At 37.4% G+C, this 24,418-nt stretch overlaps 1 protein-coding gene across 4 annotated transcripts in view; it reads right to left on the reverse strand.

Annotated features, from left to right (window-relative positions):
• Fam81b (family with sequence similarity 81 member B) overlaps positions 1-5,557 on the reverse strand; it is a 127,327-nt gene extending 121,770 nt beyond the window's left edge. For 2 of the 4 annotated variants that reach the window (XM_087180957.1, XM_087180959.1), the window contains exon 1: positions 965-1,029. Coding sequence is in view for 1 of the 4 variants with exons in the window: in XM_087180958.1 (XP_087037084.1) it covers positions 965-1,008 (44 nt within the window). In the remaining 3 variants the exon portion in view is untranslated. Of the gene's footprint in view, positions 1-964; positions 1,030-4,760; positions 4,866-5,388 lie in introns of those variants that run through there. The other 2 variants (XM_087180958.1, XM_087180960.1) reach the window with 2 other exon arrangements.
• Positions 5,558-24,418: the final 18,861 nt, after the last annotated feature.

The raw sequence follows: 24,418 nt of genomic DNA on the forward strand, positions 1-24,418 counted from the left end.
ATGAAAAGAACCTTCGAAAATATTTGATTCCGTGTGAGAAATTTTTTTTCCCAAGAGAGTCAATTAAAGAAAAATACAAAGAGATTTATGAGATGAATTTTTTACATTCAAAATTAAATCCCAGAAGAGAATAAAGTTCTTAAATTTTAACCACCTCCTTAATTATATAGAAGAATGATGATGAGAAATTTCAGCGAGAGTTGAGAAGTAGCAAGTACTCATCACTGATCACTTAGAACTCCCACTGCATTTTATGGAGGAGGAAGAGATTGCCCAGAGAGATTTTTTTCCTCCTCAAAGTTGAGTAGCTGATTGCAGGCAGATTCAAGAATAGACCTGAGGTGTCCTCATTTCCATTGAAACTTCTTCCACCAGCAGGAGAAAAAACAAAAACAAAAAACCCCAAAAGCTCCAAGAAACCAGGCTTTGCTGTTTTCCTGCTCAATTAAGCTTAAGTAGACATTGGATGCATTATCATAAAATCAGTGGTATCTGCTCATTGTAATTGATGAACAAATGTACAAGTTAGAATGATCTACTTCATTTAACTTCCTGCCTGGATGAGCTCCAGATTGGCATTGTAAATGGTAGGAACAGAATTTTTCCATGATTGATTTTATATATATACTTTTCCTAGTTTTTATCATGAAATGTTAACAAATGTATTTGGTTTATTTTGAAAGTCAAGGTAAACTATAATTTCTCTCATCATATGTCACTTACTGCCTGTGTTACTTTATACAAGAATGTACATGTATGTATGAAAGTCATTTAAAGAGAGTAAAATTTATTTGCTTTGAGAGTCAGAAAGGAATCAGATGGAGACTTTCATTTTTCTGAGATGGTTTAGGGCCTTCTGAAAGCAGAGAACTAGTGAAGATAAATTCAGAGGTCTCATTCAGGTAGTCTCTGACCCAATCCTTGAGTGCAGTAAGTAGTTAAAAGTAGTAATTTATGGACTTACTTGTCAACATATTCAACTAGATCTGTAGAGTTCTTGGTTGACATTTTGGCTGGAGATAATCTTACCTAAAACAAAGGTCACAGATTTAAAATATATATATCATCTGCTTCTTTATAGGCTACTCCTATCCTTTTTATCCTTAAATAAATGTTTTGACTTGAAACAAAATGTATATGATACATAGATCACCAGCCCATTTAATCTTGTACATACTCCATTTGTATTGGTAGTGACTAAAACCAAAATGAAGTTCTGGGAAGACACTAGAGTGTTGCACTTCATAGCTTTAATATCACAAAGAACTTTTTGGAAAAGTAAAAACCAGATTTTTCCTGGATAATTCCTAAAGATAGATTATTCCTGGATAATTCCTAAAGGAAATATCCAGTGATTATTGACTGAATTACAAAAGAAGTCCTAATAGAGTGAATTATTCCTGACATGCTAATTTCTTAGTGGAATCAGCTAATTTTCAATAAACAAATCTAAAAGCAGAAAACTAATCTATCTTTAGTTTTTATTTTCAAAACACTTGGATGTCAGATTATTATAGTCAAAGAGAAATCCATAAACGCACAGGTATATACATAATTTACTAGTATTAAACATAGTTGGTCATATGAACAGTTAGTTGACAACCTCCAATCCAATGAAATACTTCTAGAATGTTCTATTTTTTGCCAGGTTTAAAGTTTAACAAAATTTCTGTGACAAAAGAGAAAAGCAAATATATTCACTTTTGCATATGCTGAAAAGTGCCTAAAAATCCAATGTTTTTTTATTTTTTAAAATTTAAAAATAGAACATAGATTTATCCTAATTTTAAGAGACTACCCCTGAACTAATTCAGTAGGGACAGTGTGAGTGATATTTCATCTCAGTTTAAAAAAACATAAAATATATTCCTAGTGTATTTTTTATTTGTTAAGGTATGCTATTATGATGGGCAGAATACGTTAAGAGCCCCCATAGAGAAATCAGTCCTTTTGCAAATGTCAGTAGAATTATCATTTTTTTGTTTTTTGTTTTTGTTTTTGCTTTTCTGAGACAGGGCCTCGCTATGTAGTTCAGGCTGGCTTTGAACTCACTATGTCGCCCAGACTGGCCTCAGACTCACAGCAATCCTGCTGCCTCAGCCTTCTGAGTGCTGGGATTATAGGCATGTACCACCATGCCCACCTGAATTACCATTTCTTACTTTAAATCCAAGCAAATTAGTTGGAGTCCTTCCTCTTCAAAAACAAACAAACACCTTAAGTAGGTAAGTCCACTATCAAGAAAGCACATAAAGGCCACCTGACAGTAATCATGCAACCTACTCTGGTTGACCCAGCAACCAGAGTAGGTTTGAAGCTGCTCAGGATGCAGTCAGTGAACTGCAGTGATTGTGCTTTGGTCCCCTCCCCAGTAGCAAATAGGACCTGCAAGAGGTTGGATGGCCCCCAACCCAACCTTCCCGTAGAGAATGGGTCACTCAGGTGTCCACACTCTGGGGACCATCTTTAATCCTTAGAAGAACTGACTGTTCTATTCTGGCACTGGCTTTCTCATGCCTATTTCCTACTAGAACAGTGTTGGGCTCTGAGATCCTCACCTATTTCATTCTAATTCTATACTCCCCATCTCTTCCCTGTGACCTCCAGGCCAGTGAGAGTCTGGTCTTGGTAATTTCCTTGGTAACATTGGTTTTTGCCTTATATATTTGGCACCCAATAGCCCTCTATATTTTGGGATGAAATAGTGTGATGGATCGTGTCCAAGAGCAATGAATCACTAGGTGATTCTCCTGGTGTTACATATACATATATTTTTCTAATTTTATTAATGTGTATTTAGAAGTCTTATTAGGAGGATTACAAATATCATCATCTTAAAAATACACCCAATACCCACACTTTTAAAGTGACAAATGTTAAACATGATGATGGAAAGACTTTATTTCCATTTTTTCCATTTCTCAGCATTTTTCCTTTCCCTTCTTTCCTTTTCCCTGCCCCTCCCACTACCCCTACCTCTTTGGACCTTTTCTTCCTATTTTACATTATCGATTATTCATTCTAATCATTGGTACATTTTAGATATACAATATAATGACATTCATCATTGGAAATTTGCACCTTTACATAGTCTCTCTTGGTTCTTATTTTTCACCCTTGCCCAGCTCTCCCTTCAACCCCTCCATTCCTCCCTATTTACAAAGATTTTCTTCCTATTTTTCCATTTTCTCATATTAATCCCATTCCCTTCTATCCTTTCCCCTAGCCCTCCCACTTTGTAAATAGGGAAGGGTGGAGGGGATGATGGGAGGGCTAGGAATGGGGAAAAAATAAGAACCAAGATGTATTATGTAAAGGTACAATTCCCAATGAGAAATGTAATTGTGTTGTATACCTAAAATGTACCAATAAAAGAATTTAACAACAACAAAAAAGAAGCACTGCCCCCCTCAAAAAAAAAACATGATGATGGAGAAAAATTTGGAAAAGTATAGAGAATTAAAAGATTACAGGAAAAAATATTCATAATTCTACTACCTTGAGCAAAGTCATTACCAATGTAGTGCGATTAGTTTTTCCTTTTAAATTCATTTTTATGTGTCTAGGGCAGTATTTAAATTTTAAAATATTTGCTAGCTGAATATAAAAGTTAGTGCCTTTTCTTCCCACTCTTGCAGGATACGATGTGATTATATGTAAAAATTGTTTCTCAGTAAAACTTCTTGGTGGTTATTGTGGGATTTTACACATATCAGTTTTCATCCTTCCATAATAATACTTTAATTTTTAGACTGTTTAATACTTTATGGTCCTGGGGATTAGACTTGGGGTCTCACACATGGTAGGCAAGCACTCTACCCCTGAGCCACTCCCCCAGCCCCATAATAAGATTTTAAAATGCTATACTCTTATGGCTTTATACTATAAAATCCTTTCTTGAATACAATAAGATTTCATTCTTCCAAGACCCCTAGAAGATTGGTGTCATTATTTTTACATTACGGATGACATTAGTTACTTTGAGTAACTGAAATTCTTATTACTAAAATAATTGAAGATGATTATTCTTATCAGTGAAGAACTTGAGGATCAGAGAAGTAGTGGGACTTGTTCAAGTTCAGGAAAAGGAAATAGTCATTTATGGCTATTGATTGAGCCCTTCCTACCTGCTAAACTCTTAATGTGAGTGGCTCACTCCAACCCCACAGCAACTTGTGTGATAGGGCTAATTAACCCATTTTGGAAAAGAAAAAAACAGGTTAAGCAATCGCCTGAAGTCCCACAGATAGTGCCAGGTACACTCAACAGCACCTGGATCAGTGCTTGGTATCCTGCTAGCTTTCTGGTGGTCTTTCCATAGACCAAAACCATTGGTCAGGTGTGATGAGAATTACAAAGATTAAAAACACCATTTGCTTGAACATTCTTTTTAATTAATGGAAAAAACATGACAAGTACTAATAAAGCCAACATTCTATTAGATTATAGTTTTTCTGGTTAAAGTCTACACCTTGAGTTTATCATGGTTCCTTTTAAATTTTTGTAAAAAAAAAATCACTCTTGAGTTAAAACATTTAGTCCCATAAATTAAAATCAGTCCAATTAATGTATTTACAAACTGAGATCCTTTATCCTTTCAGTCTGTGCTGTCATGGGTTGCTTTGTCAGGGCAGAATAAACAGGAAACATGGGAAGACTGAAAAGAAAAATCATTCATCCAGGACTCTTTAAAGCTTTCTAAGAAAAGCTGAGCAAAATACTATATTCTACTTTTCATATGAATATCTAAAAGTACTTGCTTTCTTTTCTTGGTCACCGTCTGTGCCAGGAAGGGGCCATTGGGTTCATCGAGCCGTTCGTCAGTAGTCGGAGAGGCACTTTTGTTTACATCTGTATCTAGGCAACTAGAATGCAGAATCAGATCAGGAACTATGGTAAATGAATTTTTGCTTTGGTGGCATTTCCGTTCCTATTAAGGGTAGTTTCTGTACACATGGCAAAGCTTAAAGGATGCTTCTGATTTGCTTTACACCAGGATTCTCCCTTGTGGCCACATTACACCTGTGGTCAGCTAGCAGAGCATATCCTCACAGGTACCTCATGAGACAGTTAGGAACTTTGTCGAGATCAAAGACTTCTAACATGAAATCCTACCATAGTGTGTCCAAGCCACCTGAGGGTTTTCTCTGGGATTTATTAATTTGTTTATATGTACAGTAGTAAGAAATACAAGTAGGGCTGGGGATTTAGCTCAGTGGTCCCACTGCCTGCCTTGGAAGTGCAAGGTTCTGAGTTTGATTCCTGATACCAAAAAAAAAGAAAGAAAAGAAAAGAGAAATACAGGTAAGGTAGTAAAGTATGAGAAATATAAATTTGCTACTAAAGAGAAATAAATACCTGAACACCATGAAATAATGAAATAAATACCTGAACTCATGAGGCTTGATTTTCCAGTTTTATTTTTTTTGGTTGATTTTATTTTGATTTTTTGAAAAGGAACAGTGGTGGACTTTTTCTCTTTTTTTCTTAGAAAGCCAAAGTACTAAGGAATCCTGATTGCATCCTAACCAAAGAGCTCATCTTTCTTGGGCATCTTCCTGAGAACTCAGAGCATTGTGACTACAGGAAGCTTCTGTGATGTCAGTGGGGTCGGCCCTGTCCTTTAAGTCTTTAAATCCTTGGGATTTAGGAGCCTGGGGGTTTCCTTAAGGTTCATTGTTATACAAAAAAACAACACAAACAAACAAAAAACCAAAACCCCAAATGCTAGGGCTTTTACTTCTTTATCTCATTGACTGAGAAGTGATAATTGTTAATCTTATATCTCACACTCTTTTCCTGGTTTCATTTTTACAGCCTTGTAAGAGAACAGTTACCATCAAATTAGACAAAGAGAAAGCAAAATGTTACATTATTCCCAAGTCCTTTGCATAGGCTAACTGAAGAAGTTAATTCTTCTAGCCAACAAGGGGAGCGTTATAGAAAATTTAGCAATAGTAACAGGTGACATGGGCTAGAGTTTTTAAATAAATGATTGAGTCTTGTATAGGAAATTTTTCCTCAGTTATTTTGCAAAAAGGAATGGACTATTCTAGTCTTAAAATTTTTTTTGAATTTTAAAATTTGCATATTTTGTTAATACTACTTGGCTCTCATTCACAGGCAGAAGTGAAGTTAAGGGCTAAGTTAGGATCCAAGTTATGGTGCCAGATTTGCCCTACCCCAAGGACATACAATGTTCGGGATGCTGAATGACATACTTTGATATATAGGTGAAGACCACTCATGATTTTGGCTCTAATGGTACATTCCGGCAGTTTTAAGAAAAGTCCTTAAAACTTAGAAATATAGTATCCTATGGTTTAGATTCATTAAAAAAAGATTCATTTCTCCCAGCACAGAGGAGGCTTCCAGGTCGACGTGCCACAGCTCCCAATGCAAGGTAAGAGGCTTCCCGGCCAACCTACCACCGCTTCCAGCACAGAGGAGGTGAGCCATGCGGGCACCAGCAGCACACCCCCCTCCCACCCCACCCCCTGTCGAAATGAGAAGCCATGTAAACAAGCCTCAGAACCAGACCTTCAGATCACCTACAGCAACCCCAAAGGGAAAGGAGATGGAACACTCTGATACTCAACCACCTGCACTCCCTGAACTAGCAACAAAAGAGGATCTGGAAAAAATGAAATCAGAAACAATTTCTCAGATAACAGCAGAGATTGTGCCCATAGTGCAAGACATGATTAATAAATCTAGAGAAGACACAGATTAAAAAAATAGTGGAGCTGAGGAACATGATGGAATCTCAACATAGGAAACAAATGGAATCCATAAAACAAATGCAAACAGATTTCCAGGAGATTAAAAACTCCATTGAAAGTCTATGCAGCAGAATGAGCCAATGTGAGGACAGAATTTCAGATATAGAAGATAAGATTGCAATTAGTGACCAGGAAAAGAAAAATTGATTTAAAGTTGTAAAGGACCACAAGAAATCAATCCAGCAGCTGCTAGACGATGCAAAGAAGAATAACATAAGACTGATTGGAGTCAACGAAGAAACAGAGTGCAAATGACATAAAAAAAACAGTTCACAGAAGTGATGGCAAAAAACTTCCCAACTAGGGGGAAAGAACCTGACATACAGATAAGTGAGGCATATAGGACTCCAGCTAGCCTTGATCAAAAAAAATCTACACATAGGCATATAATAGTTAGGATTCCAGAAATCCAACAGAAGAACAAAATTCTACAAGCAGTGAGAGAAAAGAAACAAATCAGATACAAAGGAAAGCCCATCAGAATCACAGCAGACTTCTCAATGCAAACCATCAAGGCAAGAACAGCTTGGAGTGACATATTCCAAGCCCTAAAGGAAAACAGCCTCCAACCCAGATTGATGGACCCTGCAAAATTATCTTTCAAAATGGATGGAGAAATAAGATACTTTCATGATAAAGAGCACCTCAGGAACTTCATGAATACCAAACCAGCATTCCAAAATATTTTAGACAAAAAAAGATTCATTACACTTCCTAGTTGTCATTTTATCTAGCATCAGGGTGGACTGACACACCTGTATCAACCAGGAAGCTACAGGTTCTTTGAGAGTGGATTGGAAACCTGACTCCTCAACCTACTGTCTGTTTACTTCTGGCAAAATTACACTACTTTGTCAAGCCTCAGCTTTAGCCTCTGTAAAATGACCAAACAATATTGATTTAAAGAGGTGGCTGAAGGGATTAAATGTAATAGTATACTTCAAGTGCTCAGCTGAGTGCCAGGCCAGGAATGCTCTAAAAGGTAACTATTATTAGTGATTATCACAAGGTGGCAATTAGCCAAGAAAAAAATAGAAACAGGCAAGGACAGTGTGAGGGGAAAAAGCAACTAGATTTGACCTTGCCTAGCAACTTCTTTCCTTCCTTAAATTCAGCTTTTAATCCATGATATTTGGCTAGAGAAATGGGCCCTACTGAAAAAGAGTCTAACTGGTTTGTTCTCTAAATGGCTGCTCAGTTGTTTTTTTGGTACTGGGGATCGAACTTGGGATCTTGCGCTTGTGAGGCAGGCAGCAGAACCACTGAGATAAATCCCCGGCCCTGGCTGCTCAGTTTTTAATAGAACAATACACAAATCAATCAATCTATCTATCTATCTATCTATCTGTCTATCTATCTATCTATCTATCTATCTATCTATCTATCTATCTATCTATCTATCATCTATCTACGTTGGCTTCCTACCTGCCTGAAATGAGTATGTGAAGTTTCTCCTGGAAGTCAATGATCTTCAACAATGCTTCCTAATTTAAGATTAGCATAGCTTGGAGCACAGAAAGAGAAATGTCCAACTTTGATCTTAAATGCTTAAAAATGACTCTCTTCTGATATTTTTGATATAGATATAAAGAAATACTCCTGATGTGGGGGTCAGGGAAGAGGGATGGTCAGGGTTGGAGGTCAAGACAGAACTGCATTGTAAATTGGATACTAACAATCCTGGGGGTGGCTATTTGCATAGTAACAATGTAGATTCTCATATTTGTTACTTTTTTTTCCAGGCACATGGCAGGAAATACCTCATTTTAACAAGGCACTTATATTAGAACAGTGACAGGTGGAATCAAAGGTTTTGAGGGAGGAGCACCTATTTGTAGCTCACCCAGTGAGTAGAGAGGTGATCAAAATACTCAGTGAATGTTTACATTTTTAAAAACTCATTATATTTTTTTTAATCACACCTCATAAACACACACACACAAAAGAACTGCTTTGAGAAGTGGCAAGGATGATGGGATGAATGTGCTTGAAATGAGGGGAGTATTTTGAGAGGGATTAATGGCGATATGTCTTTTACTGTAATAAAATTTAAAATGTTAAATTTTAAACATTAACCACATTTTTTGATCATACCGCATAATGAGCCAGTGGCAACCCTAGCCTTGGGTGTCTAGCAAGTGCCACATCCTCAGCTGATCCAGCCTCACCCAGCCATGGGCCAAAGCAGTTCGTAGTCATCAGAAGACTCCTGATTGCTTTTTCCTCCATCTGCTCTTCCTGACCCTGCCTGGTGTCTCTGCAGCCTCAGGCCATGATTCCTGGAAGACCTCATTTGGGCCTGGGGTCTTCTTGCTATTCTGGTTTTACTTGCTTTGGTTTTCTGGTAATGTGTTTAGCACTTAGTATTTCAGGAGGTTGTCTTCATGGTCTATCTCATGACACATATAAGGAAGGCAGTGCAGGTGTGATATTCCAATTTTATAGATAAAAAATACGAAGAAACCAGGGAGCTTAAATGACTCATAAACGTAAGTGGTGAAACTCTAACTGGTTCCTATGTCTCCTGACTGATCCCTCCTGGAATGCATCAGGCTGTAGTCTCTGGTGTGGGTGTCTGACTTCCATCTACTGGGGTGGTCTATGTTTGCACTCAAAGGAAAGACTAAGGCTGGGATTTCAGCAAGTGAGGGTTTTTTTTCAAAGCAGTATAGGTTTCATTTTTCCTCAAATTCGAACTTTGCATCGGACAAGGGACAATACTTTAGTCCAGGCCTTGCAAACATTAGTATACAAACAATTTACCTGGAGAGCATCTTAACTCCAGGCTTGTAGGCCCCATAACCCTCAAGTTTCCAGACAAGCTCATTGTGATCTGGAGATCAAGGATCACACTGAAAAACTCAAAGGAAAGAACTTCTGAAATGGCATCCTGAAGGGGAAGATCATTTTGGTCACAGGGCAACTGTGGTGTCCCTAACATTGCTACTGTCTTTCTATAAAACTATCATCTATTTATCTTCCCATTCTCCCTGGGCTGCAGGTTCTGTGTTAACTGGAATTTTCATGTACTGGGCCAGTGCTGGAGGTGCTTTCTGCCTGCAAAACATCTTCTGCAGGTCCTAATTACCACCTGCTTGTCCCAAAGGGCAAACCACCCCCTAGGGGAGGCTTCCTGCAAGTGCCCATAGCAATTTGCTCTCAGTCCTACTTCACATTTAAACCCTGCTACTCCTCCTCTTTCTAAACATCAGCGAGATTCTCTTGTTCCATTCTCTGGTTTCAGATTCTACTTCTGTCTCCTCTACTTCTGCACAAAGAGCTTCTCCCCAGACATGTAATTGTCATCAAGCTACTAAATCCCAACTACTTGGCTCTTACCTCTTGCCTTGGACTCTCCTTGCCTTTTATCTGGGGTTGGCTAATCTCAGCCAAACAAATTGACTAACCACTTTAGAAGTACAATGCTTTAGAATACAGCAACTTTGGTATGTTCTAATGAAATAAAATGCCAAAGGAAAAGTATTCTCTGGGAAAATGTTTCTCTTTGCAGATGCATGTAGGGTTTAGTCCATCACACACGTTCACATTTGCAAACAAAGTAAAAAAAACAAGCAATAACTGAAGAAATGACCAAGTCCCACATGACAGGGAACACAGGACAAAGGAAGGCGTTCTACCACTTCCAAGACAATGACCATTTACATGGCTGTTGATTATGTTGCCACCAGATATAGGAGCCATAGTCATTTGCAGGGGCAATAAGAGCCTTGCTCATTGTTAAATTGGCTTATAGGCTGTCTGTAATACTGGCAGCCGGAGTATTTAGTCTAGCTCCAGACACCTCTTTTGCTGTAGGGAAGTTTCTTGCTCTGCCAGGAAGGCTCCAAGCATACTTTTGTGGATCCAGCATTCTGTGCTGTGAAACCCTGACTCAACTCCCCTGCCAGTGTCAGCTCACCAGAAAGAAGCACTGGGGCTGGGCAGCCATCCCAACTGGCTGCTCTCAGGATCTCCAGGACTCTATTTTTGTCATGTAGTAAGACCAGTGTCCTGAAAGCATCCAGCCTGAAGCATGCACCTGTGCCTCAAGGTGACCAGAGACATCTGTTTAAGAAGCATATAAATAGATTCTGATTCTAAAAATCAATGAATGTATTTTTGGCTCTAGACATCTATACATTTAGCCAAATGGCTCTATGACAGATTTTAATATTTTGTGCATTTTTCTCTCAGCAATAAGAAATGGTAATGGAAGCCATGAGAAGTTTTCCTGTGTCCTGGGAATACACCTATGTCCCACTACTAAAACACACGAGACTTCGTTCTGTGCAAAGCTTATTCCCCCAATAACCCTCTCTTTTTATGGCCATGATTTCCAATCTTGTGAAACTTTAGACATCTTGCATTTGCTGTGGCTGTCCTTGAGCATGATTTATACTGTTAGGAATCAAAGTGGAAATAAGTTTGTTCAGTACAGTTTTCCTAGAAATTTGTTATTGGCTTTTTGTAGGTATAGAAATATCTCGGACCAAACTATAAAGTAAGGGATGGGAAAAAGTCAAACATTTTTGCTGAATCCCTACTATGTGCAAGGCAGTCTGCTGTGTGTGGATGTGTTTGTATTTTTATAATTCAGTAATCTTCACAACCCAGTGAGCACACTGTCCCATTTTACAGGTGGAAGTTGAAGAATTTTCAGTCTCTTCCACCTTCCCAAGCACTTGCTGAAGTCTCTATTATCTTTCTTGTCTTTCCTTCCGCTTTCCTCTTTCTGGTACCACTTTGGCCCCACCTTGTCCAGGACTGTGTTTTCGATGCTCAAGTCCCCGGTGAATACTGTCAGTCATCTATTCCCCCTTCCACTCGTTATCTGGTCTGTCAGGGCAGATGAGCTTTCAAACATTCATTGGGCCATTTTCTGTGCACAATTTTAGGCACTGAAAATGCAGTAGTGGGCAAAGCAGGAGGAAACCGCTGGCCTCACTGACATTCTAGAAGAGAATGAGCAACAAGCACACAGAGTTTGCATGCAGAATGACGAGGGAGATCATGGAGGGAAGCCCATTGTGGAAGGAGCCAGAAGAAGAGCAGGCAAGTGGCCTGCAGCGAAGGAGGAGCAGAGAAGACTTCTCGGAAGAGGTGAAGTCTGTGCGGAATTGGCCCACAGAGCGGACACAGTGTTTCTGCTCAGGGAGGGTCATTCACAAGACTAGCAGTGGAGGGTGGCAGGAAGAGGGCTGAAATCAGAAATGAGCCTGCATAGGTGAGCAGACGCCAGGCTCCAAAGGGCCCTGTGTCTTTGTAGGCGGAGTAGAGTTTGGAGTCCACCTGCAGGTGGCGGTGGCGGCGGTCACTGGTGTTTGCAGAGCGAGCAGTCGGGTCCCGTGGCTGTTTCTCTGTGACGCCTGAGACGCAAACGTGGACAACGTACGAACTCTGATTCTACTCCACTGGGAAGGAACTTTTTGAAAGCTTAAGACAAGTCAGTAATGTAAATATGGCAAACTTCTTGTGGAAAACGCAGTCGTATTTTTTCTTGTGTCTAAATCTGTCGTTGTATAATCCAGCTAAACCATTTAAAGCTGGGACTCGGAGACCACGTTACGGGGCCGAGCCGTTTCAAGGCATTTTGTCAGAAGAAAGCCTGTTAATTTACGCAAGTGTTTTCCTTTTGTGAGATGAAAAAGTAGCCAGGTAAATTGTTTATAACAAAGGAAGAAAAATCAAATTTGGAAAATAATTTCAAGAATATCACTATTTTATATTAAATGTTATATTTAATTTTCATTTATGTGCACACATATAACATTTTGTATAAATGCATAAATGTGATATATGATAGAACCACCAGAAAGAATATCCTGAATATGTAAAAATATATACTAAACTATACAGAAAGACATATTTGCAGTCATCTCCTTTGAAGTAATCACTGCACACATTTTGAAAGATTTTTCTAGCCTTTTTCTATGAACATGTATACATATATTTGTACACACAGATACTTGAGATCATATACATATTTATCATTTTATCTTCTGACTTTTCACTTAATATGCTTGTTCGAACATTTTTATTGTTATCCCATATTTTTGGAAATATAATTTTAGAGGCTATATAAAGTATATCCTATGAATAACCTAATTTTGTTTAACTGCTTTTTAATTTTTGAATTGTAACCAATTTTTTGGTAATGAAAATAATACTGGAATAATATTATGAACAAAATAGTCATATATATCTTTATGCTTTCTAGGGTAGAAATATTTGAGAGGATAGTATACACAAATTGCCTTAAAGGAAATTATCATACGGTACTTTTATAAAACAAACTGAAAATATGCAACAACAGATAGAAGAATTTTGTACCCAAATGCAATAATTACACATCAAAATATATATCTGAAGGAAATAACCTAAAGTACAGAAAAAGTTGTACATGCAAATGTGTTCTTCAGAGTGTAAAAATAACTAAAAATTGGAACTAGCCCAGTTGTCTGACACTAGGGAATGCTAAAAGTATTATTTCTGTAAGACTTAGTTATAACAATCTTAATAATTACTTGTGATATAAAAATGTACACATTACAGTGGTAAATGGAAACTTGTCATATAAAATGTTAGTTTATATTTTTATGAGTATGCATTATTTTTATACTTTAAACAAATACTAAGTAAAAGACTGTTGTACAATTACACTTGTTTTTGCAGGTTTCTTACTAATGTCATTTTTGGAATAAAACTGCGCTCATGTTTTCATTACCTAATGAAATGTACACCAGTTCATCAGGAGTTACTTTTTATTAAGTCGTGAGAGAAACCACATTTTGGACTGCAGCTGTCTTGAAGTGTGTGTGCTGAAAGTGCCTGCTACTTCCAGAATGCTTGCACAGTTGCTACCTGAGAGAGATCCACAGGCGGTTTAGGAGCAGGACTCTGATTTGCTTCCCTACCTTCCTAATTCTCTGCATGTGTAGGAAGAGGCAGCTGGGAAACTTCGCTTCCAGTCTTCCATTGATCTGTGGAGAAGCGCGCAGGAAGCACTTTTAGGAGGAGAACGTTAGCTTCAGACTGAGAAAGCAATTTTTGCTCTGAATCTCATACTTGATGTCTATCAGTCAATAATGTTTTTGACTTTAGTTTGTTTTTATTTTTAAGATGGAAGAGAAAATATTTGATGTGACATAAATGTTTTGAAGGGGTTTCAGTAGGAGACTTCTAAGAGTTTTGTGAAATTGGGATGCTCACTGTAATTACTTTTATGTTTTAAATGTTATCTTCAATTTCCATATAATTTTACTTAAATGCAATATTTCTTAGTAAAGTCTTTTTATGTGTGTGCTAGTTTTTTTTCCTTCTTTCCTCATAACCTACTCACTCATAATAACTACCTACACTCATATTAACTACCTACTAGGAAACCTGTGTAACTTCAGAGCATGTCGCTTAGATTACAATGCCCTTTCCACTTATATTTTGGTTGGATATTACATCTCAGACATTAGCCAGCTTTGCTCTGTGGCAACAACTCATTAGAAACTAGTCTGTGCTATTCCTATACTTAGCTGATTTCATGCAAAGAATTAAAGATCTAAATGTTTATGGCAAGTGAACAGATCCTTTTTTATGTTACCTCAACTTAAAAATGTTCATATAAATATTTTGTTGCTTAAAAAACAATCTGGGTGGAAGACTGGCAGGGAAGAGCACAAGAAAACTTGCTGGAGTGATGGAAATGTTCTTTCTCTTGGCTGGTTGGTGGTTACGTGAGTGTGTAGCATTTGTTGAACCCCTTGAACTATATTCTTTTTCTAATTTTATGAAAAAAATTCATGACATAATAATAAGAGAATAACAATAGTTAATGCACTGTGTATCATTATCTTCAAAGTAGTTACTCAGAGTACAAGACACAAAAAAATTCTTACAAAGAAGAAACAAATAATAGCACAAAACTTTCTTTTCAATGAACTAAGAGAAACTACTATTAGTTTCTAATTAATTAGTTACTAATAGTTTTTTACCATTATAAATGAAACAAATTAGCATATATACTCTTATAATGGGTGCATTTGATTGTAGGTAAACTGTATACAAATGAAGTTTATTATAAGATAAAAGCACTTCTATTGACTTAAACTCCGGGTTTTTAGAATTTTTTTTGTGAAGACTTTGTTGCTTTCCACCACAGTCCTTACCTGTGCCCTATCTGCAGTGAGTTGTGGATCCCAAATATTTTATTCTCTGGGGCCGGTTAGGGACTCACAACTGATAAACAGAAGCAGCTCGGCAGGTCATGGCTTAACTGGGAGTCTCTTGCTTCCAGCCCAGTTGGCGGAGGAAGCAGCTCAGCTGTTCGTTCCTCCCCAGACCTGCCCAGCGGGCAGCCAAAGATGTTGAAGGAGAACATTCTTGACTCAGTGTTGCAGAGACAAGAGTCCAATTCTCTGCATCAATGTTTCTCCTATCGCTCTCATTACTATTTTAAGTGTAGGTCAGGCAGGGCGGATGGTATAATTTAATAAAATATCATTTCTTTTTAAAAATTTTAAAGAATAGTACTTTATTGAATACGTTTCCTTCACAGAAAAATAAGCTTTAATTTACAACAAATGCCAGATTATACAGCAGAAATCAATCTTCTTAGTTTTCCATATCGATGGAATGGGTCCTACTAAAAGAACTAAAAGCCATAAAATTATATTCACAAACATAGTACTCTGTCTCAAAACATTTCACGATTATTCACGATACTAATACAATGATGTAAGAATCAGACATTGTCAGTTTAAATTGAAAACATCATTATTTCTGATGCAAGCAACTCTCCAATTGCTTGCTACAGTCTTTTTAGGGCAGTTTTAGCCTAAATTTAATAGTGCCTTTTATTCGGTTGCTTACTTTAATCATGACAGCCAATAAGCTGTATTTCAAGGAATTGTTTCGCAGCGTATCCCGCGCTAAAGATACCTTGGTTAGCAAGAGTGAAATGTAGCTGGGGATTTAGCTCAGTGGTTTCGCCGTCTGCTGCGCAAGCTCCAGGACCCGAGTTCGATTCCCGATACCAAAAAAAAAGAAAGCGTGAAATGTAGAGTATGAAGTGATCCGTGCATCTAAACTGCCACCGCGCGCACCCCCCCCCCCCCCCCCGGCCGGCGTTTGGCCTTACATTAAAGACCGCTCTTGAAGTTGTTTGTCGACCGGGACAGTTGAAGGAGAAACAATACCTGAGTTTGTCTGCATTTGCATTTCCTCTTTCTAAATCCCAGAGAGGGTCTCTGTATTCTGGCTTCAGCCAAAGGAAAGATGCAGCGTGGTATCCACTAGGGGGCGCCGGTGAGTCTGGAAAACGCAGACGCTGGTGCAAAGTGTGACGCTGGTACAAAGTGAGGCAGTGAGCGGATCGGCCAGGGAACTGATCTGGGAATCTCGCGGGTTGGTGGGTGGGACCCCTGGGCGAGTGGGTGACCAGCATACCCAACAGTCTACATCACCTCCGTAGAAACTTTTGCCTTGTTTCCCAATTATTTCCTAGTGTGTTCATGTCTGAGAAACATTGCAAATTTATAATCAAACATTAAATGTTCAATACTAAATAAGTAAATATACAAATATTAGAGTAAAACTTCATTAATTCAGATTTTTTATGTAGAATCTCTGGTAGTTTATGAAAGTTAAAGTTTTTGATAGTGTTGTAAACCTGTCTAGAAATGTTACATAGTACGCATAAAATTGAAATAGAGCATTCCAAGCATTTATGAAAAACATTCCAACTACTTTGGGAAAAGTCAGAAAAATGGGGTTTATATATGTGTGTATTTATTTAGGCAGTGCTGAGCACTGAACCCAGGGCCTTTTGCATGCAAGGCAAGAGCTCTATTACTGAGCTACACCCTCCGCCCTTTTTATTTTGAGACAGGATCTCACCAGGCTGGCCTTGGACTTACGATCTTCCTGCTTCAGGCTTCCAAATAGCTGGGCCCAAAGATGTGCGCTATCATGCACAGCTTGTACTATTTATTTATTTATTTATTTATTTATTATTATTATTTTTTTGTACCCAAGATTGAACTTGCGACCTTGTGCTTGCCAGGCAGGCACAGTGCTTCTGAGCTATATCCCTGGCCCTTGTATTACTTATTTTTAAATCTCTTCAACCATGTCTTTGGGAATTCCACTAGGTAGTTCTTTGTAAGCCTTGTTTAAGTAATAAATCACAAATAATACAACTCCGTGTTTGAATAATAAAATGAAACCAGTCAGTAATAGTTTTTCATTTTTCCTAATTGAGAGAGATACTGACCAAATGATGGAGATTATCAAAAGTCATATAATCATCCAATATGAATCTGTTCCCTAACATCTCTGGGTGGCACCCCTGCAGTAGAAAGGCCTGGAGCGTACGGCAAGGGTGTGTGTGTGTGGGGGCTAATATTGCCCTGCTCTAGGCCTCTGGCCTTTGGGGAAATTTCCCCATCAATTGAATGCTATGGATTTGCCTTAAAATGAAGCCAGTCACTTTTTAAAGGAAAATGCCAGGGAGCTATGCCAGCAATATGACAGACTAGGACTTTCCACCAGTTGTCTTCTCACAGAAGCATCTATTTGAACAGTTATCCACACATAAAAAAATACCATCAAAAGTGTTAAGAAATCCAGGTGAGAGCTTACAGTGGGTATAGCACAGAAATAAAGATGCATTGGAGAGAGTACGAGTCACAGTTTCATGTTACCCTTGTTACCTTCACCCAAGCCTGTGCACTGTAGTGCAGAGAAATATCTTCCATTTGGGGGAAAGAAAGTGAAGCAAGCATTCAAGTTTTTTCTCTAAGGGGTGCTGGCCCACCCCTGGGAAATCCTGTGCTAGGGTGACCTCTGCCATCCTGGCTCCAGGTCACCCTAGTGCAGAGGTTAGTCCCAGACTCCGGTCCCATGGACCATCTTCAGGACCACCCAGCACCAGGCCAGCCCTGCAGACCCAAGTTCCAGGTCAGTTCACACCCCACACCAATCCCAGTGGCCCCAGGCCTCATACTTCACCCTGCAGACCCAGGCTCCAAGCTCACCCCAGTTTTAGGGCAGCCTCCATGGACTTGGAACCAGGCCCATCCCTGGGGTCCCAGGTGCTAGGTCCATATCAGCACCAGGCCAATTCCTGAAGACTCAGTCTAAACGGCCATCCTAGTGACACATCAGTCCCTATAACGCCTCTTCTCCCGTCTACCATAGAGCCAGGAAACAGGCCTGCCCAACTCTGTGGACCCAAGTACTGGGAGAACCCTGGGAACTATGGAGCCTGGCCCTTCTACTTGCTGACCTAGGTACCAGCTCAGACTGCCCAGTAATTCTAGCAGGAAGTCCACCGACAGACCCTTCAAGATAGCCCACTCGGTATATCCGGAAAGCTTGATTGGTAGAATATTACTTGTCGAAGCCGGAGTGTACAGACTAGAAGATGTGCCCAATTCTTCAAATATGCAAACCCAAATAATCAGCAAAACAAGACACTACCAAAGAGATGAAATAAAGCATCGGGGTACAACCCTAAGGACATGGAACACTACAAACTACCGGACAAAGAGTCAAAATAATTACTTTAAAGAAACCCAGTGAGCTGGAAGAGGACACAGATAGACAACTTTTTAGTTGAAATCAGAGAAATAACATATGATCATTGAAAAGCTCTATAAAGAAAAAAGCATAAAAAAGAACAAAATAGAATATCTGGAGCAGAAGCATCCTATGACAGAATTGAAAAAAAAGCTATGGAGAGCTTCAACAACAGACTCAATCAGACAGAAGAATCAGTGCACCCAAAGACAGGTCATTTAAAGTTACCCATCATAGAAATAAAAATAGAATGAAAAGAGGCAAATAAAGCAAATGGGAATTATGAGATAACATTGTGTGTACATATACATGCCTATGGATATCCCAGAAGAAACAAAAAGAGCTAAAATTTATTTAAAGAAATGAGGACATAAAATTTCTGAAATCTGGAAAGAGAAATTAATATCCAGACCCACAAGTCCCAAAGACTCCTCATAGATTAAATTTAAAAGAACCTTTGCTGACACACAGTATAATCAAGTCATGGGTTACAAAGAGAGATTATTGAAAGCAGCAAGAGAAACTCAACTCATCACATGCAAGACAGTCCCACAAAACTGAGCAGATTTCTCTACAGAAATCCTACAGCACAGGAATAGCTGAGATGATAAATACAAAATGCCAACACAAATACTACACCCAGAAAGTCTGTCCTTCAGAAATGGAGAGAAACATTTTCCCAGAAAAAAAACTATGGAAGTTCATCATCAATAAACCTGTCTTACAAGAAATGCTAAATGGAACTGAAATCTCAGACATACAAGCTTAGATATCATATGGTTTCTCTCATATGAAAAACTCAATATAGAAATAAAGTACAAAATAAAAGACAGATATTAATAGGAAGAAAGAGAGAAAAATGTTATTGTAATCCAGGATGGACAATGTAGTCAAGTTATAACAAAAGGATGCTAAATAACACCATGAAAACATATGCAAGTATAAAACTCTGAAAAGGTCAATTTGTAGTCAAATCAAGAATTTTTCAGTACTGTAATGGTGGTCCATAAGCCACTCAACACTGGTATAAAATTAAAGGACAAAAATATAGTTACAAAAGTTGTTACTGCAGATAGACTATATAAAAGATTTAGATTGCAACATTAATAATATAAAATGTTAGGGAAGGGAAACTAAGGCACAGAGTTTCAGTATGTGTTTGAATTCAAGTTGTTTTCAGCTTAAAATAGACTGTGGTAAGTTTAAGATGTTTTGTGTAAACTTCATGGTAACCACAGAGAAAAAAATTTGTAATATGTACACAAAAGGTAAAGAGAAAGAAACCATAGCATGCTATAAAAATCATCGAATCACTAAGAGAGATGGCAAGAGAAAGAAAAATGGAATAAGAAAGCCACAACATTGTTAGAAAACAAGGAATTACACACTGCAAACATGTACCAATAAAAAAGAAAACAAAGAAAGATGGCAGTACTTACCTATCAATTATTAATTTAAATTTAAATGGTTTAAATTTCATGGTCACTCAATATGGGGTGGCTGAATAGATTTTTAAAAAGCAGCAATTTTAAATGATTTACTACAACAGAGACTCACTATAGCATTAAGGACACAAATGGACTAAAAGTGAAGGGATGGAAAAAGATACTTTAAGCAGATGGCAACCAAAAGAGAGCAAGGACAGCTGTACTTACATAAAATAAATAAAAATTAAATAAAATATTATCGCAAGATGCAGAGGAGATCATTGTATAATGACTAACCCATCTAGAAGACACAACAGCTATAAATCTCTATGCACCCAACATCAGAACACTTAAATGTATAAAGCAAATATCCATAGATCTGAAGAAGAAACAGCAATATAATAGCACTATTCAACTTTAATATTTTATTTTCAACAGTGGATATATCATCTGGATAGATAATACATATCCTTTTCAAATGCACATGAAATATTCTCCAGGACAAATCCTATGTTAGGTCACAAAACGGGTCTTAACATATTTAAGAAGTTTAGAGTCATACAAGTATCTTCACTCACATTGTTATGAAACTCGGAATTAAGACGAAGAAAATTGGAAAACTCACAAGTATGTGGAAATTAAATTACACACTCTTGAACAAGCAATGGGATAGAGAAGAAATTGAAATATCTTAAGACAAATGAAAATAGAATGGCTACATATCAAAACTTAAGGGATGCAGCAAAAGCAGTTCTAAGAGGGAAGCTTATAGTGAAAAACACCTACATTAATTAAAAAAAAGATCAATCTCAAATAACCTACATTCATACCACAATGACCTGGAGAAAGAACGAAGTAAGCCCAAAGTTAATACAGGAAAGAAATACTAAAGATCAAAGCAGAAATAAATGAAGTAAAGATTGGGAGAATGATAAAAAAATCAATGAAACTAATACTTGGTTTTTCAAAAAATAAATGAAATTGACAAAACTTTAGCTAGCTTAAGAAAAAAAGAAGACACAAATAAAATGATAAATGTAAGGGAACTGCATCTGTATAAAGGATTATAAGAGACTACCAGAAACAATTATATGCCAATAAATTGGATAACCTAGAAGAAATGGATAAATTCCCAGACATATTAACCTTACCAAGACTGAAGCATGGGAAAAATTGAACTGACCAATAACAAGTAAGGAAATTGAATCAGTTAGCAAAATCCCTCCCCCTAAAAAAAACCCGGTACCTGTTGGCTTTGGTGCTGAACTTTACCAAACAGCTAAAGAAGAATTAATGCCAGTCCTTCTCAGACTTTTCAAAAAAAATTGAAGGGGAGAAAATGCTTTCAAACTGATTCTGGGAGGCCAACATTACAGGCCAATATCACTGCTGAACATAGATGTAGAAATATTCACCAAAATATTATCAAACAGAGTTCAAGGACATATTAAAAGTATCATACATCGTGATCAAGTGGAATTTACCCTGGGGATGCAAGATGGCTTAGCCTATACAAATCAGTAAATGTGACATGGCACATTTACAAAATGGAGGCTAAAGCTCATATGACCATTTCAATACATGCAGAAAAGCATTTGGCAAAATTTTACATCTGTTTGTAGTAAAAACTCTCAATGAATTGGAGATGGAAGGAATGCACAGCAATATAATAACTATCTACGACAAGCCCAGAGCTAACATCACAGTTGATGGTGAAAAGCTCAAAGTCTTTCCTCCGAGATCAGGAAAAAAACAAGGATGTCCTCTTTTGCAACTTCTATTGAACATAATGTTGAAAGTCCCTTCCGAAACAGGCAAGAAAAAGAAATAAAAGCATCCAAATTGAAAGGAAGAGGTAACATTGTCTCCATTTGCAGACAATATGATCTTATATATTAAAACCCCTAAAGATACCACTAATAGAAATAATAAATAATATTATTATAATATTATAGTAAAGTCAGTAAAGTTACAGGATACAAAATCAATATTCAAAAGTCAATTTCATTTCTATACATTAATAATGAACTACCTGAAAAAAAATCAAGAAAATTCCATTTATAATAGTATCAAAAATAATAAAATAGGAATAAATTTAACTACAGAGATGAAAGACTGGCACACTGGAAACTAGAAAACATTGATGAATGAAACTGGATAAGATATAAATAAATGAAAAAATACCCTGTATTCATGAACTAGAAAATCAACATTGTTAAAAATGTTACCATATGCCCAAACCAATCTAAAGATTCAATGTAACCCCTGCTGAAAATTCCAATGACATTTTTCACAGAAATAGAAAAAGCAATTTTAAAATTGATATAAAATCCCAAAAGACCCCAAATAGCCAAAGCAATCTTGGTCAGGAAAGAATAAAGCTAGATGTATCAGCTTGATCTCAAAATATATAAAGGAAATAAAATCACAATGCCAAAGAGATATCTGCCTCCCATGTTTAATGTGGCATTATTCACAGTAGCAAAGATAAGGAATCAATATAAGTGTCCACTAATGGATGAATAAAGAAAATGCATGTGTATGTATATATGTGATGGAATTTTATCCTGCTTAAATAATATTGACATATAAAAAAAGAAGGAATATTTTTCCTAATGTCATCTAAACCTGGATGACATAACACGAAGTGAAATATGGCAGGCTTGTAAAGACAAAACGTCATGCAATCTAAAAGAAGTGGAACTCATAGAATGAGAGAGTGGTGGTGCCAGGGACTGGGAAGAGGCCTTGGGTGGGGAAAGGGGAGGGGTCTTAGTTACTTTTTTCTTTGCTGAGACAAAATACCCAACACCCACAAGTTAAGGGAGGAAAGGTTTATTTAGCTCACAGTTGGTAGAGGGTTCATTCCGTAGTCTGTTGGCTTCAAGGCAGGGTGGCAACAGTTCTTGGTGGACCAAAGGTAGCAAAGCACCAAGGGAACCTTAACAGGTTGGCCCTTTTATCCAGACTACTGGGATCAGGGTGGTGCCAAACCAATCGGTGTAGTGGTTTAGTAATCACACGCCCTTAATCCCAGCATCACACACTCTAGATTCAGGCACCTCTGAAAAAGCCATCTATGACTGCATGAGGCTTTAGGGGGACATCTAGACACAAGCTATAATAGGAGGTGTTGGTCAAACAGGATGAAGTTTCAATTGGACAGGAAGAATAAATTCTGGAGATCTGTTTTATAGCATGATGAATATAGTTAATAACAAAGCTGAAAAATATAAAGCAAAATGCCTCCATTACTCATTGCAGAAAATAAATCAGCTGGTGCCCTGACTTGAGAGAGGAGAAAGGCCACTTTATAGGACACTTTGACCAGCATGTCACTGAGGGGCTGAGGGGTGTATGTGGAAAAGTTGAGAAGAGAATATGTAGATTTGGGCCATTTAAGGCTTGAGGTTACCCCGCTTTTAACTGGCAAATCTAGATTGAGGATTCATCAAATGTTTGGGGAAATGGTATTTTGTTTGTTTTTGGAAACCAGTGAATGGTCAGAGTTGTATGACTGGGTTTACACAAACACAGATGTAAGAGCTGAACCCCTGAGAAGAGAATGAGGAAGTAACCACAAAACATTTCACATGATCCAATATTGGGCCAAAAACAGACTCTTTCCAGAATAATGACTCCAGTCTTAGGATGAAGCATAACTATGAATGAGCAGAACATAAAAATATTGGATCCTAAGTGATTTCACTGGGCTACTAAGCTGAACATATCTCAAAAATTTCTCTAATTTAGGCTTTCAGGTTTTATGAAATAATATAGTAGCTTTATTACATAAATTAGCTGGAATAAGATTGTTACTTGGAATAGAGGCATCTTAATTGATATAATAAATAGGATATATGCATCATACTCTTTCCATCTTAGTTAAACATAAGTAAATGGCATGCTTCTTTTAAAAAGTGTCAAATAAGAAAATTAAAGTTTCTAGACTATCGAGTTATATTTTATTTGTGAAATAGCTATTAAGTCATTTAATATGGGATAGTTTTAGATATTTTTGAAAGGGTATTCAAACATTAAAAAGTACTAAAAATTATCCTAGCAATTTGTTTAGGTCTCAACTCCAAATTTATGTTTCTTTAGTGAGAGTTATTAATATTCATAAAGCACAAAAAATCTAGTCTGGGGTTAACAAGTTAAATTCTTTCTCTGCAAAAGCAAATTTATTTCAGAAATGTTCATAATTGCTCATGGACCTACGGCATTTAAAGGATGTGGAATAATTTCTTCAAGGTAGAAACGTAATTATGTCTTCCTGTACCTTTTGTAATAACTTGGGTTTTTAGTTTCAGGAATGAAAATATTTCAACTGGCCAAAGCATTATGAAGCTGACTCTATAGATAAAGGCTTATTATTTCAGTATAGCAACTTAATTACAAACCACTTGAACATTAGAGAGCCTGCATCCTTATTATATATGGCCCAAAGAAGGTATTGTAGGTCATCCTGAAGGAAATTTAAAATATCACTTCTTTTGGTGCAAATCCATCTTTCTCTTCCCTTTGATATTTTCTACATAGGAAGAACAGTTTTAGGATTGGAGCCCACACCCACTTTCTCTCCAACAACTCTTGTTTTCTCATTAACCTTTAAGATGCTTCTCCTTGTTTACTGAA

Source organism: Heterocephalus glaber, unplaced genomic scaffold (assembly GCF_053883595.1).
Source record: "Heterocephalus glaber isolate CG9 unplaced genomic scaffold, H.glaber_assembly_v1.0 deba00001465, whole genome shotgun sequence".
Taxonomy (NCBI): domain Eukaryota; kingdom Metazoa; phylum Chordata; class Mammalia; order Rodentia; family Bathyergidae; genus Heterocephalus; species Heterocephalus glaber.